This window comes from Pseudopodoces humilis, chromosome 1, assembly GCF_049639895.1.
Source record: "Pseudopodoces humilis isolate 2021_Gansu_Grassland_sample_001 chromosome 1, ASM4963989v1, whole genome shotgun sequence".
In the NCBI taxonomy this organism is placed as follows: Eukaryota; Metazoa; Chordata; class Aves; order Passeriformes; family Paridae; genus Pseudopodoces; species Pseudopodoces humilis.
The window spans coordinates 138,694,163-138,712,165 of record NC_142200.1 but is presented as its reverse complement, the minus strand read 5'-3'; the positions used below and the strand labels follow the sequence as shown (position 1 = coordinate 138,712,165).

Below are 18,003 nucleotides of genomic sequence, written 5' to 3'. Positions count from 1 at the left end.
TGCTGCAGTTAAAACCAGATCTATTAAATATACCTCAGTATTATCGCAGACTAATTATTTAATGTATGGTTATTTTTGCTGGGTTTTTTTGTGGTTTGTTTTTGTTTTTGAGAGGTGCTACTTTTTCCAAGATTCTTACCTTTGAAGTTTAGGTTAGATTGCATTTCTCAGAATTATTTTCCATTTATTCGTGTTTCAGTCACCAGGTTTTTCAGTCCTCCAGTGAAATATGGTGAAGTCTCACAAAACTAATTGTGTTTTGAAAGATTGTTTTAAACCTAAGTTGTATTTCACTCGCAGATTTGATCACTTTGTTTTTAACTTACTCTTCCACTGTTTAGAGTACATGTGTACAAGATATTTATGTTTTGTTGTTTGTTTTTAGTTTAATCGAGCTGCAAAAAGATTCTAAGTATTAATACTGAGGAGTCATTCTGGGCCTGTAAACAGATGAGGATAGACCACAAAAAAGAACAGTCAGTAACCTGCTAATTATGCTAAATGAAAATTCGTAGGTTTTGAACAAATCTGTTTTGTTTCTCTGTATTTCCTCTTCAAATAATATAATCTTATGAGAGCCCTATGAGCTTTATTAATTTCAGTGAGGAGCCTTTGAGCCTTTGTCACAGAATTTTCTATTTTTTTTTTTCTAAATTGGTTTTGCCTTTATAGTAAATCAGTTTTAATAGAATAGAAGATATCATGGCCTTTACCTTGTTTCAGAGGTTCAGTCTCTGATTCACTCAAGTCCTGTAATGATAAAGCAGATAATTTTCTATTTCCCATCTAGTCAGTACTGGTAGGTCAGTGTTGTCCTTGCACTGCCCTCTGCAAGAGCCAGAGCTGGCCATAGCAAGGTGCTGGACTAGCCCAGCTAGATTGTCTGAAACTTGATGTGTTTTGGGACACTGGAAAGTGGAAGTGGCCAAAGATCTTGCCCAGGGATGTAGAGAAAGAAGCTTAATTTCTAAGGTCACTTCTTCCTGAAATCCCAGTATTTGCTTGTTCTTCAGGTTTCTTCAAGCTTTCCTTTCAGAGTTTGAAGAAAACAGCTTCAGAACGGGAAGGTCATAGGACTTGTTTCCATCTGGTTTCCTAAAAGTATTTTGTTTTCCAGGTTCAGAAAATAAGTGTGAAGAGTTAAAGCAAATAAACATTTCTTCTCAGAGGGCTTAGACTGGACTAGCTTAATTGATTGGCTCATCTGGGATTCAAATGTAATTTATGGGAAATTGACAAGTTCCTGTACCTTTTGAAACCTTCAATATGGCTTCAGCTAGTTTGTAACTGATTAAGTGGTAACTAAGAAAACCTTGTGTCAAAATCAGAATGTTTAAATGTGGGGTTTAACATTATCTATGCTTTTGGGGTTTAGCAGTGTCTATGCTTTTTAATCCTAATCAACAAATATTTTTCTATCTCCTTACTGAATTTTGCTCCCCCAAATTCTACTGTTTACCTTAAAAAAAGTGTTTATGTAGACATATGCATACACTTTATGCATAAAGTGCTATGACACTGAAGAGAAGCATTTGGGTACATGCTTCTCTAATGTGTCTATGACTTCTTTATTTTCACCTTTTTTTGGGGTGGGATGAATGAAGAAGCATTCAACCACAAGATGGGTTTTTTTTCCCTTTCTGTTTATGCGTCTCAACTTTTAATACATTCAAGGAATAGCATTTAAAAGAATAGTTGTGCCTCTGTCTTAATTTGGTTTCCTTTAACGATGACAGCAGAATTTTAGTAATTCATATGAAGTTGTTTAGTAAATGCTTATGTGGTGACAAATGATGTTCTGCCGTAGATTAGAAACTGGCAGGGAAAAAAACAAATTACATCAAATAGGTCAGCAGTGTTCAAGGGCAAGAGGGATTTATTCCTGGAAAGCCTGTTCGTTTTGAAAGAGGGGGAGCTGCTGATATAGCAACTTCAGCAAGCAAGACACAATTATTTAGGTTAGTTGAAAATAGGTAGGATTTTGAAGAAGGTAATAAAAAGAGGGATGATATTAAAAGAGAGATGGACATAGTGCAAGTTACTGAATGCTGAAATGAGTGCCTTGAGCTGTTTTTGGGACTGCATATGAGCAGTATCCTTTCAAACAACAGTCTGAGGCCACAGCAGTAGAGAGATTTTTAGTCATCTCTGCTGCTGAAAGAGGCAGTCTTGGCCATGCTTTGCTTCCTCCCTTGTGCCTCCCTAAGCTTTTATGAGGCTGTTAATTAGACTGAACTGGACCAGCCTGGGAAATGTAACCAATTAAAATTGTTTCTATTAAACATTAATTTTAATTTAGATCTTTTGTATAATGATACAAATGCTTGAATAAACTGAAAGGAGAAGGTGGACAGAGGGATCCAGTGCCAGGCATGACCATTTCGGGAGAGGAGGAGATTGCTGCTTTTAACAGCCCACATCTGTGGTTTGTGCTGGCCTTGCAGGATAATGAAATGCCAGGCTGAGGTGTTATTATGGGCTGCAGGATGGAAATACAATTGCTTGGAAATACACTACCACCATCACACATGCTGAATTCAGTCCAAACTGCTCTGACTTGGTGTGGAAAAGGAAGGGAAAAAATAGCAAATGGAAATAAGATCTCTGAGAAGTTTAAAAACAATTAATCTTTTTGAGGAGCTGGGATCTCTTCTATTGCTACAAATGGCATTAAATGAGTTATTTGTTGAAATGCCCTCCTTTTTGTAACAGGTAACTACCTGTTACAAAGTGCCTCTGGAGCTGTGGTCGTAGCAGTTGTGTGATGTCCTACACTTTGTTCCTTGGTACATTTTAGACAAAGAGGTTGTCTTTGGTGGTCCCTGGATAGCTTAGTGAGGTGGTGATGATGAAGTTTGGCTGTTGATCGTGTTTCATCACCTGTTGTGTAAGGGTTTTGAATAGGAGCTATGCATGTGTGTTGGTGCAGGCCCAGGACCAAAGTGCTCTGAGGGAGTCGGTGCTTTTCTCAGCCACTCTCCAGACAGCATCCTCCAAGAGGTGATGGGGCCTGTGGTGTGGTGCTTTTTTGGTTAAGTTCAGGAGTACATGTAAATATTTTACATTTTTTTGTAAAGCAAGGCTCTGTTTCAGAGACATCACTCAAAACTGAAAGCATCTAAGACTGGATATGAATCTCAAAAATAGGGAAAGAAATCTTTGGTTCCTCAGTTTCCTCAAATATATAATTTGGAGAATAACCTTTAATCTTCTTCCAGTGAGTGCAGTGAAGCTAAAGTCATTATTGTCCATGAACTTATTTTTCCATACTGTGCTGGAGGGTACTACTAAAGAACTGAGTAGTATTTATTTTAAATTTGATTTAATGCTTTTGATTAAAAAATGAATAAAATTGTCATAAACCAGATTGTAACCCTGTAGGCACTTGGAATGGAGCATTTGTAAATGAAGCATTTACTGAGAAGTTTGAAATTGTTTTTCATGTTGATTTCAACAAAACAAATTGAGCAAAGGACAATGAAAAATGCTATAGCATTTTCTGTTATTAAAACGGTGAATTTTTTTGGTGCCTAAGGTAAAATCCATGTTGTGCAAAAGACTGAAAAGGAAAATTTTACAGTGTAACAAGGAAACTCAGCTGAAGCAATTTTAGTGGAGTTTCTCAGTGGAATGAGGTGGAAAAAAAAGTGGAATGCAACTGTGAATTCAGCAAAAGAGAAGTAAAAGATGAAACTGCAAAATTATGAAATCTCGTCACTGAAAATTTCATAGGAGCTGAGAGCATGCTTGGGTGCCTTGTCCCTCTGCATCAAGGCCAGGTGTCCTGCATCACCACCACAGTGCTGGGGTTCCCTTCCAGGTTTTCATTCTCTGGGACTTGGGGCCAGAAGCTTGCCTGGCTTTGTTCTTTTAGGCAGGAAAGGGACGAAACAGTGAGACTTAATGTTAAGATATAGGCACGTTAGGGCTCCTTTAGCTCAGGTGTGTTTGTCCATCTACTTGATGCATAACACAAAAGACCTTTTGAAACAAATGTATAGGTGTTTTTACTTTTAATCAGTATGAATATAAATTAAAAAAGTTATAAACCAAAGCTCTGTTAGCAAATCCTAGCAAATCTTGAGAAGTGGAGATAAGTCACTGTCTAAATGAGAGGAAACCCATGGATTTTTCTTTAAGGAAGATGATAAGATATTAAAATACCAGTGGAATTGAGGGCACCCTCATTAAGTTTGCTGATGACACCAAGCTGTGTGGTGTGGGTTATTCTCTGGAGAGAAGGGATACCATCCAAAGGGAACTGGACAGGCTTGAAAGGTGGGCACATGCCAACCTCATGAAGTTCAGAAAGGGCAAGTGCAGGATCCTGAACCTGGGTTGGGGCAATCCCAAGCACAAAATACAGGCTGGGTGAAGAGTGATTTGAGAGCAGCTTTGAGGAGAAGGACTTGGGGGTGTTGGTTAAGGAGGAGCTGTACATGACCTGAAAATGTGCATTTGCAGCCCAGAAGGCCACACATGTCCTGAGCTGCATCCAAAGCACCGTGGGCAGCAGTGAGAGGGAAACCTCTTGATTCTGCCCCTCTGCTCTGCTCTGGGGAGATCCCACCTGGAGCCCTGCATCAGTTCTGGGGCCCCCCATCATAAGAGAGATACAGATCTGATGGGGCAAGTCCAGAGGAGGCCATGGAGATGACCAGAGAGCTGGAGCACCTCTACTGTAAAGGCAGGCCAAGAGAGTTGGGGCTGCTCAGCCTGGAGAAGAGAAGGCTCTGGGGGAACCTTATAGCACTTCCTAGTACTTAAAGGGGCTTTCACTAAAGCTGGAGAGGGACTTTGTAGAAAGACATGTAGTATAGGAGAAGGGGGAATTGTTGAAAAATGAAAGATATTATTTTAGATATTAGAAGGAATTTTTTTTTGCTGTCATAGTGGTGAGGCACTGGAACATCCAGAGAAGTGGATGCCCCATCCCTGGAAGTGCTCAAGAGCAGGCTGGATGGGGCTCTGAGCAGCCTGATCCCATGGCAGGGATTTTAACTTAATGGACTAAATGGACCATTTCAAACAAAACTATTCCATGATTTTTATGACTTTTATGGTTCTTTGGGCAAAATTAATGGGGATTGTTAATAACACAAAACCAAAAGCTTTGAAAGTTGCATTTCCTAAAGGAATACAGAACTCAGAGAATATGTCCTAAGTTTAAACTCCCACCAATGTGCAGACTTTTGCCCTATTGGAAAACAGATATTTTAACCCAATTTCTAAAAAGCCAAGTCTTCAGTGAGCTTCCTGATGTAATTTCTGAACAGTTGTGAGCCATGCTGAGAAAAAGATCCAGAATTGAATTTTGTTATTAAGATGCCTGTGTGAGTAAAATGATGTTTTGTGTGACGAGGAGCAGAGTGCTATACTTTTACCTTGCTTCTAAATTGACTCTTACGTTCAGTGCTCCAGGGGATTGAACTGTTCTGTACTTGGCTGAAGCTAGTGAAATCCTTGCATGCTGATACAGATCTGCAAATCAAGCAACAAGGGACCATTTCAGATTAAAAAAGAAAAAAAGAAATGAATAAGGATAACAGAGCTATGAGACCTGTTTGAAAATTGCCTAATGACAAATTCAAGTTGCTAAATAAGAAATGCTTTTTGTATCTTTAAAAAAAAAAATCCTCAGAAGGATGAAAATCACGGTCTTTGAAAAGGTGAGGTGAATAATAATATATTCAGGAGTGTTACAGGGAAAATGTGAAGTGATTAATACAGAATTGTCTCCTTTCCTTTGTCTCAGTATCAAGGGGAAACTATGTGACTTATCTATAATACATCTCTGCAGAAGTCTTTTAGATCTCTAAACTTATAGGTGGAGGCATGTACACTTGGTTTTCTGCAGGGAAAAGTGTGTCCCAATTTCATGTTTCCATTGTCATTTTTTTTCGGCCTTTAAAAATCACGCAGGACTTAATGATTTTTTTTTTTTCCTGGTGTCTGTATACAGCATAAGCTAACTTGTCAGATTAAAGGGAAAAGTATTTAAAATTCTGTTGCTCTACATTAGTTACAAGCAGGTGAATTCAGTGTGGATCTATTTATAGGAGAACTAATGGATGTGCCTAACTTGACCTACTTTAGACTACTCAACAGAAAGAAACAAAAACAATGTAGTTGTAGCACTGCCATGTAATCAGTTTTTTTCCTACCTTAAGAACAAAATAATGTCTTTGTTGTTGTGGCCTTCTGAATGCATACATCTATTTAGGAGCATATCTATCTATAACTATATCTGCTTAAATCTATCTATATGTGTATATATTTATTTCCTGGATGCCATAGTAACAATCCATGTTAGGAATATATTGTGGAGTTTTTGATAAACATCAACTTCTCTATATCAAATGAATGTTTCTGGTCCTGAAATCCCAGAACTGTATTTATTACCTGGCATTGTGGAGTAGGAGGAACTCAAGTTCTAAAAGAAGATTAGACTTCATTTTGTAAAAGTCACCCCTGTTGTGAAAAAAATTCAAGTGAAGCACCTTCTACCAAAGCAGGGGCAGTTTCCTCTCTCTGTGCAGGTATTGCATGAGTTAGCAAGGGGTGGTCTCTAGGAGCAGTCTATGTATCACTTACCATGATGAAAGGGAAAATAAATGGTATATGAAGACATCAACCAGAATGTGTTTGTTACATGCCAAGTGCCACACTTAAGTTGGTTCACCATGTGGGGATGTCTCTGTAATTGAGGTAATTCCTGCATTATGCAAGGTAGATGTTAACCAGGCCTGGCCTTTGGGCTGAACTTTGCAGGGGAATTAGATTATACATTGACCTATACTTGTAGCCTTGTTTCAAGTAACGCTGATAACTGTTTCCTCTAGAGATACTTCCCATGATTCTGACATCTAAGTAAGACTTCCTATTTAATGTGAACCCTAATATTTGTTTTATATTGGTGGTTTGTATGTCAGTCTGTGAATCGTATGAGAAGAATATAAAATTTCAGAGATTTGAACATGGAAATATTTTGTAGATAAGCCTTATTTAAAACAAACAAAGAACAGATTTACACCTGTGAAACAGGTATGTTTTGAGCCCTGAGGAAAAACAGAAAGTGGAATAAAGACAAAATGAACCCATTTTTAAGGCAGCAATCAGTTTGAAGTAATTTGTTATAGTTGTACGTGGGTCTGTGAGAGAGTTACTTCTCTTTGTAATACGATGGACATGTCTATAATTTGTTATTGATCAGATCTTCAGAAAGCTCTTTGGATGCTTTGCTTAATATTCAAAGTGTGACAATCCATGCTTTATATATTTCAAATATGTAGCACATGAGAGGTTAGTGCTTTATTGTTGCATCAAATCTTTTGGCTGATTTTATAATTACATTTGGTTTTAAAGATTAATTTTAGTGGGTTCCCCAACAGGCAGCACTGTAAGTGCTGGGAACCCTTGTCTGGTCCTGCCAAATCTCTTCTGGCTATTCTTGTTAGCTGTGGTTGGTTTTATTTACAGGTTGCTCTGTAAGTGAACTGTCTGACAAATTCATTATGTGATGAAATGCCTTGAGTTTCACAGTTCTTCATGTACTTGGCATCTAATAAAATATTTAAAAAGTAGGTTATGCACTGCAGGTGTTACTAGGTGCTAAGAAAAGGAAGAGATGAAACACATCTGGTATCCTTGAGCAAGAAGCGTTTTGTGGCTTAGTATCCTAAGCTGCTGCTGAGACATTTGAGATCCATTTTAATATTTCTGCTTTTCAAAGTGTCACATCCCAGAGTCTTATATTTGCCTTTGCAAACATGTAATATTATCCCCATCATGTTAATAAGGAAATGCACTTTCAAGTGGTTTTTGCCGTTATCATATAGCAAGTCAGCGTAGGAAATTAGAAAGGACCCAATATTGTCTTCATTTAAAGTCTCTCTTTAATGTAATGAATATATCATCAATGTGTTCTTGAAAGTTCAGTGTGGCAACACTTTACCCATTTGCCAGTGAACAGAAACTTGGGGCACTATTTTATAATGTGCTTATGAGTGTGTTACAGTGGTGCATATTATATATGGACTTAGAGCTGTTGCAAAATGAGTGCAAAAATAGTTTTGTGCTCCAGTAATACTTGAATCTTCTTTAAAATGTCTCTTAAATATGATCTGGTGGGAACAGCTACATATTTTTGTTATCCACTTAATACTTGCCATCTGTAGAGGAACCTAGATGTATGGATTTGTTCTGGTAGCTATCACTTTGCAGCACATCTCCTCCCTCTGCCTCCCACTCTGGATTGTCAGTGGTCCAGGAGAAGTCATTGAAGCAATCCAGACTGGGATGACCTCAGTCTGGGAAAAACGAACCCTGTAGTTTTCAGTCAAACAGCAAATACAGTCTGTGAAATAAAATTACAATGCACATTGTGAAATGTTTGGGAATTGGTGGTGCTTTAGACATTACTAATGGGCTATTTTCTTTCAGATCCCATTTGGTGCTCTTTTCCTTGCATGGGGTTGCCAAGTGGCATGTGTGTTTGCAGTCTTTGGCTGATATTTTTTTCCCTTTTCCTCAATATTCTTTTCTCTGCTGGTAGGCAGAGACTATTCAGATGCATGAATTAAGAAGCACATTTGATCAACAACAAAAAAACCTTTTGACTTTTAATGCATTTCTTGCTGTTTGTTGATAAGCTACCACTGTAAGGACATACCCAAGATTTTCTTTACTGTGAACAAGCAGAAGCAGCAAAATGTCTCAGGTTAAATTCACTAGCAGGAAAAACCTTCTAAACCTACTGAAGCTCCTAAAAGGCCCTCATACTTTTTTGGTGCTGTCTGCAGTGCCTACTGTAAAAATTACTAGATAGTGCTGCAGTTAGTTAAAATCTTTTTTAATGGAAACTCTGCTACATGGACAGGCAGGATTGTGCTCCTGCCACCAGCCTGACTTGCTGTTTGATAGAGGTGTGTGCCACCAAATCATTACAGAATATATGTGTGACATTTCAGTGATGCATCACAGGTAGCTGAGCCCCTGAAGACCACTGACTTGCAGGAAGCTCTGGATTGATACACACTGCAAAATAACTGAGGTACTACAGGACTTGTCCAGCTGTTATTCACATTGCCAGGTTTTTAACACATATTTTAAGAAGCCATTATGAATGAAAAAATGCTAGTTATTCGAAATTGAATGAATTGTCACATACATTGGCCAAAGGAAGGTTGTATCAAATTATATTCATTGCTCTCTCGTGTTCTCCTTTTTGGACAATAGGAAATCAAATTAATCTCTCTTTAAATCTGTAAAAACATTTCCTTTTAAGGCACTTCAAAACAGAAATAGTGCTATCGTGAAGCCAACCAGGCTTAAGGCTCAGCTTGATCAGTTTAATAAATGGGAAATAAGAGATGATTGCCTGTGATAGCAGGGAATGAATTTGATATTCATCAGAGACCTGAGAAATCCCTTCCATTCTGCAGTCCTCTATGTCTATATGATATCTATTTGACTGAGCAAGGCAAATTTCATTTTAGAGTAGTGAGGCATATAAAAACTATGTGAATATTGTCATTTCCAATTGCAGGGTGACCATCTTGCAGAAGGATGTGAGTAACATAGGGATTATTGAGATGTAAAGAGAATATTAACTTACATATATATATGTGTGTATATATATACACATAAGATTAAATAATTCCTTGCATGCTTTTTTTTTTTGTTTTCAAATGGATGATGATTTAATGTAAGGTTTCTCTCTCCCTGGATTGCTGATAATAGCAGTGCACCAAGTGCAGGGCTGTTGTGAATTACACAAAACTCTAACTTAATTATTTGTGCATATATATGTATGTTCAAGAGGGAACATGGCGTATTTTTCATATTCAATATTTTTTGGATTTTCTCCATGTTGTCTTTGTAACTGCTCTTCAGATTTGATTGAAAATTGCCATTCTCTGGAGATCTGGCCGGTTAATCAAAAAGTGAGAACATTAGCACAAAAGCCTGATGCTGGTGTATTTGTGCTAGTTAAGACACAGGAAAAGAGGTCCCTTAGGAGCTGTTTCCCATCAAGTGTGATCATACAGAGAGAGAGAACCTACTTTATGCTGCAAGAACCAAACAAACATTTATGAAGCGCAGCTGCCAGGAGACTAATAGTGAGTATGTCTGTTCTTCCATAATCATTACAGAGAAGTGCAAGAGTCTGAAATGGGAAATATGAAGGGAAGGGCATATTTTAATAGCACAAGCTTTATTTTATTTGTGTCTTGGCTGAGGAAAAAAAATATTGTCAGGAGCTTGTCATTATTGATAATCTGTCCTTTTCTGCAGTAAAATCTAAAGCACCTGTTGGGTGTTGGATCCTTTCAGTTTGTTATTTATTGGACTTGCACTCACTGTGCTGAAATAAAAAAAAAAAGGTAGAAAACAAACAACCCAGTATCCCTGGGGAAGCGAATCTCACTGTGATGCTCACTTGAGGTAGTGCTGTCTCCAGCCAGTTCTCAGGCCACACAGCCTCTACTGAGGAACTGAGCTGACTGAATACCATACTCATATATGGTATTAAAACAAGATACAGAAATAATGTTATCACAGCTTATCAGTATTACATCAGCTCAATAATATCTGAGGTTGAAATCGGTCACATTCTTGAAGGAGGAAGTAGGAGGAATTTCGAAATGCCAAAAAAAACCCCTCTCTCTTTGCTTTTAATTTCATTGAAGTCTGGGCATTGAAGACTTCCAGAAAAATCTGGCTTCTTGCATACTGCCAGCTCAGCAGGTAAACAGCTTTATGTCCATGCAAGTTGTTCTTTCATCATTTTAAAATATGCAAACAGTATTGACATCATATTTCCTTTGGATGAGTGTGATAAAAGCAATTCCTAATTCCAAAGAAAAATTACTTAGAAAAGTTACTTTGTAAAGATGATTACTACAGCAATAGTGACATATCAGTGCTTTCCTAATCATTATGGTTCATCTTGCCAGCTTCTTAAGGAGTTGGGAAAATGCACAAAACTGTAAAGGAGGCCCAGACAGAGCTTTCTGTCCTGCCCTTGTGCAGATGCATTTCAGTGTATCTCTATCTGTTTCCAAAATCAGTTCTTTAATCTTGAAGCACCTGTACTGCAGGCTGGCAGTGCTGCGTTAATGGTTGGACTTGCTGGTCGTAGAGGATTCTTCCAGCTGAAATGATTTGATGCACAAAACAGTTGCTGTTTACATTATAGGTGTACTGGTGGTCAGTGGAGCAGAGTCAAGGAATGCCAAGGAATGCTGAAGTAATTTGAAAGCAGAGCTTAAACTCTTTTATACAGGCATTATCACTAAAATATGCACGATAATAAATTAATTATTATATACCCCTGAATAAAAAAAACCCCAACCAAGCCACCCAAGTGAAACACCTTTACTTCCACGGTTTTTTTTTCCCCCCAGTTATTGGTAGAATGGAGGTGTTGCTGTTGATTTTGAGAGATGGGGTTAAGTGTTCAGAGAAGATAGATTTATACATAACCATTACAGGCCTTCCAAGCCCATTTCCTGTTGGGTCTGTCTCGCTTTCTCAGAGCAGGCACCTAGAAATAAAGGCAAAAATGAAACATGTAGAAATTTAATATTTAGACTCTGTGATTGCTATTGAGTTTTCTTTAGAAAATTGTCAAAAGACAAGGGAATGTGAAGTTCTGCTTCTGTTTTGGGGAGTTCATAAAAAGTGTATTGAACAGCAGAGATGAGTGGGAAGGTGCTTCTTTGAAGATGAAGTTGTGCATTAATTGGAAGCAGGAGCTCATATTTTGGTAATAGACATTAAAATTTCCAGTAAGACAGGGAAAGCATGGCTGGTTTTGAGCTTAGGAAATTACACTAGGCAGATTTCATTCAGAAATTTTCTGAGAAAGTGTAATTCAAAGAACTGTTTGGGTTCATATATATTGGATAAGGTTCTGTTGACAAGAACACTGCTGGCATTCCTTAACTCTGCAGATTTTGTAATCCTGAGTGGTGATAGAGAGACTGTCTTCAAAAATAAAAACCCAGTTTGCAACTTTTCATATGTATTTCATTAACACTGTGCAGGTGAACTGTGAAATGGACCTTTTTATAGGGAGAACTTTTAGCACTAATAGTCCATTTTGAGCAGTCAAGATAATTTTTCAGTTTTTGCATCATTAATTTTATTACAGAACTTAGAAAAATAATGATTTCTTTTTAGTTTTCAAACAGTGGGAAATTGTACACTGAGCACATCAAGATAGGGAGAAGTACATTGGAAGAGCTGCTTTAAATTTTCCTCTGTGCTGTAAAGATGAAAGGATCTTTTAATTACTCACTTCAGTTTTGGAAAAAAGCACATTCTGTCTTTAGTAGCTGTGCATTAAAAGCTGTATCTTTCGATATAGCAGGTATCAGTGGTTTTATATAGAGAAAAAAAAGCCTTACACTTTTGGGAGCTTGCTCAAATCAGTTATTTCTGAGAACTATCTGCAGTATGTGGGTTCACAGAAACGACTTCCATTCTTGCTCTGTTAAATGTCCTTTTCTTTGTTTACCTCATCCAGGTCAAATTTGCCTTTCAGAAGAAAACTGCTTTCCAAATAAAGAAATAATTGCTTGATGCAAAAATTTTCACAGCTAGTTAGTTATTTTTCATAGTAAATCAGAATTTTAAGTCAGATCCCTCTGCAGGTGTCCAATTTTTCTCTCTGTTCACTTCAGTGTAAATCAAAATCTGTGTTATTTTTAGAAGAAAAGAGAGTCTGATTACTGTCATATTAAAGATTTTTAAAAGGGTACATCATACATCTGTTGATCATGGTAGTACTACTTTCATTAGGATTATGATTCCTCCTCTAAGCACCTATTTATTGGCACATGCATGTTTCTGATCTGTCTGCTGTCCAGGAAAAGCCAGACAGAGGCGTGTGGAGCTGCTGTTTCTTAATTGCTTGGATAACTGACAGTCAGTGTGGTTCCAAAACTTGCCGTGTTTATGATTCTTGAAACAAAAGGCACAAAATATAGATGTAATGGTGCCAGATAGCATCTGTTTTATGTAGCTTTTGATTTGCAGTTTCTGATTTGCTATACCCCAATAATGAAAGGTGCATGGAGGCAGGAGGCAGATGAATTGGCTGTTTTCTTTGACTGGCTGCTCTCAAAGTCAGGCAGAGGAATGCTCCTCTCCGTGGCAGGAGAAACCTCTGGACCATCAGGTGGGACAGAAAGAAAGGAAACAGAATGTCCAACAAGTGGAGAGGCTTAGGTCTGGTGGGAATGAGAGCAAAGATACTTTGAGGGCTGGGAAGGGTGGGATGAAGGGTTTGTACAAGGATTTAGCTCAAGCATTGTGCAGGAGCTGTGTCCCAGGAGGGCACTGAAGGCAGGTCTGTCAAGAGCAAGTGCAAAGGACTGCTGCAAACACTGAGTGGGGCAAGGGAAGCTGTGGACTCTATGTCTAACTCTGAAACAGAGAGCCTGTAGAAATTACAGGCCACATAGCTCTCAGTCCTGCCTGAGAAGCTAGCCTGAGAAATTCATGGGAGTATTCAAAACAATCCTCAGAGACAGAAAACAGCCTTTCCAGGTGCTGTTTGTCTGTCCCTTGTTTTCTTTGCAGGAGAAAGTCAGGGGGTAGTGTGCACCACTGACCAATGATGGTAGTGTAGTGGTTTGCTGACCAATGAGAGTTTCCTTTCTGGACTTTCCACGTATCGGTCTATAAAACAGAGCTGAAGTAATAAACTACCAGATATTCTCCTGATCGACTCCAAGAGAGTCTGTGTCGTTCATTCCCAGCCGTTCCTAATAGAGCGACAGGAAGCTTTGTATGCAGACTTAAAGTAGTCAAGAGAAAAGCTTTTGGGACTAAAATGTGGTGTATAGGACCCAAGTGTTACTAAATGAATGATGCTTACATTGCACATATATAGATGTCTGCTAAAATGACACAGCATAAAGCCAGACATTTATTTTTTGGCAGAGACATCTACAAATCGGATATCATTTCAATCTCTTCTTCCGTGTATGTATATATATATATACACATTTTAAAAATATATTTATAAATATATATGTACTTGCATGTTTGCCTGGAAAAAACCACACATTGCCAAAAACCTTAATATTAAGGATGTCATGTTCATCTGTGATAATCTTTTGTCATAAGTGAGATTCAAAATTTGGTTTCATCTGCAACTCTGATGAAGCGTTCTCTTCAGGCTAGTAATAGCTTCAGTGCAATAAAAATACATAGTTTTCTACAACCAACAGTGTCCCTAACTTCAAACCAGGAAACCCATGGCAACAGTGATTTGCAAGATGCTGTATGAAACAAGATGTGGAATGCCTCTTTTCAGTATGAAACAACTCCAAATGTTCTGATTTTCCTTTATAAACTTTTTTTTGCATGTGACCTTAGAATTGGCATGGATATTTGAATATTTATTTAATTTTAAACTTTATACAGTGGTACATATAGAACTTTAACTGATACAAGTAGATACACAGTTCTAGGTTCAAGATGCTGGTTAACCTTTGAAATGTATTATTTACCTTGTGCTTAACAGAGAGAGAGATAAGGAGGTGCACATTAACACCTCTTGAGACACAGGATCATCCATCTCCCTAGTAGCCTCACAAAGCATGCTGCTTTCCAGGATGCACAAGGCAGATCCATAGCCCGTGGAAGCCTGATGCATCCAGCCTCCTGCTTTTGCAGATTCCCTGTGAAAATCTCAATTGGACATTACCAACTGTGTCTGCCTGTCTTTAACATCCTTTCAATACTTTTATAAAGTTGTCTTATAAACTTATATAAGTTGTCTCTGTGTGCTAAACACATAACCTATCATGTATTACTTCACTGACCTGATGGCTCTGGCTCTAGAGTCTATGTCTGAAACCTGCTGTTCACACTCTAATATTTTCTGTTTGATTACATGGGTATTTAAAAGTATAAGCTTCCAATAATTAACATGCATATGAGAACGGGTTTAGATCTTCTTACTGGAAGTCCTTGAATTACCCTGGTCTGCATTTGGAAGTACAGCATTCACAGCTTTGACATTGAAATTATACATTTGACGAAAATTGTATGTACTTTTCGGAAAGTGAACTAAAAATCAATTGGTTAGCATTAGATCCTCACGTAGCTATTTGATGTCAGCCTTCTCTGGCAAGCTATTAATAAAGGCCATGATAAAATGTTTAAAAAGCTCTTGGTACTTCATGGAGTTACAGAAGCTGCATTTTCTTATACTGTTTTTAAGTCTTTGCAAATGAGTCTCAGTGATCTGCCTTGTGTGTTCAGTCAAGCTCCCAGTAACCTGCCCAGGGAGATCCTGGGAGGAGTTTCACTGAACACTGCTGACCATCAGCTGATTTTGTGCTTTTGGTTGTCAACCTTTTAAAAAAATGCTGACTGGGATAGCTTCTGTAGCACAGAAGTTTTATAACTGTGGTAAAATTATGATATAACATTGGCCAAACTATAAATATCATTGCAAAAATGCATAAAGTGACAAATCCAATTTAGAACAGTTTCAGACAGAAGAGGAAAGATTTTTGTAGTTGTGGAAGCACAACATTTCCAGTGCACATGTGGTAACCCCAAAAATCTGAGAATGGTAAAATATCATTACTAAAATGAGTTAATAAAATTAAATGTAGGTTTAAATAACTTATATATTTTTTAATATCTAGGATGAAGATCGAACGGAGGAGGACAACAGCAGAGTTGAGCCTGTTGGACATGCAGACACTGGTTTGGAGAATGCTAGCAATTTTTCCCTGGAGTAAGTTACTGGCAGAACATATTGTTTTAACAAGTCTTAAGATTGAACACAGACTAGTGAAATACTCAGAATAATATGAGTGATACTGCTCTTAAGAAAATGGGGCAATCTTTTTTAGGCCATGTGTCATTTTGGTTTTAAACAACGGACCTCTTTAAAACAGATTTTAAACACTTTAAAAAGCTTATGTTAAAGATGAGCGTTGGAAACTTGACATTTATAAGTAGCTGATGCTACTGCCTCAGAAAAGATGCTTATTTGATGGAATGTTGAAAACTTGATAGAAGGAATAGGGTCAGTGCTAGTACAAGCTGATCAACAGGCAAGAATTTCAAAAGGGAAAACCTTAATTCCAGTCACTAGTTCACAGTCTCTAGGAAGATGTGTTGGAGTCACAAGATGTGTGGTCAAAAACCTCGTACTTCAAGAATGGATGAAAACTGGTGTTTTGTTAGCTCCACCTAATTTAAAAATACACTCAATGATATTTTATGTCATCAAAAGATACAGCAAACTTGACCTTTTGCATTTCATTGAAAACAACTGATCCATACCTTGTTATGGAATTAATGAAAAAATATCCCTTCTAGCCTTAGATTAAATATTTTAAATTTATTAACTTAAATTTTAAATAAAATTAAATCTTCTGCTTCTGTTATTTTTGAATTAAATTATGAATTAGGGGCAGAGGATTTAAATGTTAGATAAAGATCATGGTCACATCTGTTAGGCAGTAGAAACATGCATTTCGGTTCCATTTACAAAATCTGTTACATTGTAAATTCCAAATGCTGTTTCCTAAATAGAATTTGCAGAACTTCTGTCAAATGTAATGCTTCCTGGTGTTGCTTTTAAGTAACTTATTGACTTCTCATCATATGGTGCTTCATTTGTTTTGTTTTGATCTCTTACTTCTTTGCATGTTTGTTTGAAGCAGCTGGCCCAAACTTCTGAGAAAATCAGGAAGCCAGATTGAAGGAATCTCTCTTAGGAAGCGATCATTTCCACTTGTTTTCTGTTTTATGGAATTTAACATTTGAATATGGGGTAGTTTTTTTTAAATAAAGAAAAAGTGTAAGAAAAATGAGCGCTGAGATGTTAAATGTGCATTTGAACAAATGAAAAATGATGGACTCTAGCACTAGAACAAGCTAGTTGGAAAATAATTTATTTTTTTTTTAAATATAAGCTGTGTTTCCACTTACACAGTTCTAGGTGCATCACACAGATTGTCACTTGTATTTCTTAGCCCTTAATTTTCTTCTAAGCTAATAGCTAAGTCAGAAAAAAGTTGATCACAGAGAATCACAGGCCTACCAATAGGAAACACTATCTTATGGAGTTCCTTTTGGAGGTCAGAGCAGTTGCTTGAATCCTGTGAGCTGCTTTGCACACTAGTCAGTGAAAACTTAGCCTTAACATACAGTGAGAAGGAAATGAAGTCAGCCTATACAGAAACTGCACATGGAACACTATGAAATGCTGTATTGATCGCAGTTTTAAAACATTGGTCCATGTCTGAAGAATAAGACGTTTTTGGCTGAAGTCTCAGCTCTCCTGTTGTTCCACTGCTTTCTTGAGCTAACAGTGACAGTAAGGATAGAGACCTTCCATTTATGTTATTTAAAAATCAAGGTAAAATTCAGACACCAATTGGGGCATACATCAAATATAAAGGCCATCTTAAAAATATATTAGAAAGATTTAAGGTAGGAGAAATGTAAAACAAACTGTAACCCAGGATTTGTGTTGACTTCTAGAAAAGAATAACTTTTGGTTATTCTCAAATTGCAGATTAAGAACTGCAAGCTTTCATGATGGGCCACCATATGATCAAGAGCTTATTGAAGGAAGTAGAAAATCTTTTACTGCTATCACGGGGCATTTGTCTTGCTCTTTGCTCCATTTCGAGATTAAATTTTATTTGTGTTCTTATGAGGAACAAGCTTTTCAATGATCTGTGTGTATATATATCTAGTGCCAGGAAATATGGAAAAAATATGTAATACCAGAGAGAGGCATAAGCCACAAATTTAGATTGTGGCTTCTGTTCAGATCTCTCACTTCCAGTTTTACTGAGAGGTTTGGCCTTGGCGTATTATTTTCTCATTTGTGTATTTATAGCTCTTTATGCTTCATGGGCTATATTCCACCTTTCCAGATGTGGGCATGTTTCAAATGCATTAATAGATTTGGTCTAAATCTATTTCTACAATTTTTACATGTCTCTTTCTGAA

The 18,003-nt window shown here is 37.4% G+C and overlaps 1 protein-coding gene across 14 annotated transcripts in view; it reads left to right on the top strand.

Moving 5' to 3' along the window:
• PARD3 (par-3 family cell polarity regulator) overlaps window positions 1–18,003 on the top strand; it is a 446,220-nt gene that overhangs the window by 214,983 nt on the left and 213,234 nt on the right. For all 14 annotated transcript variants that reach the window (XM_005518692.3, XM_088052266.1, XM_014248576.2 and 11 more), the window contains one exon: window positions 15,675–15,766. In XM_005518692.3, the coding sequence (XP_005518749.1) occupies window positions 15,675–15,766 (92 nt within the window). The remainder of the gene's footprint in view (window positions 1–15,674; window positions 15,767–18,003) is intronic.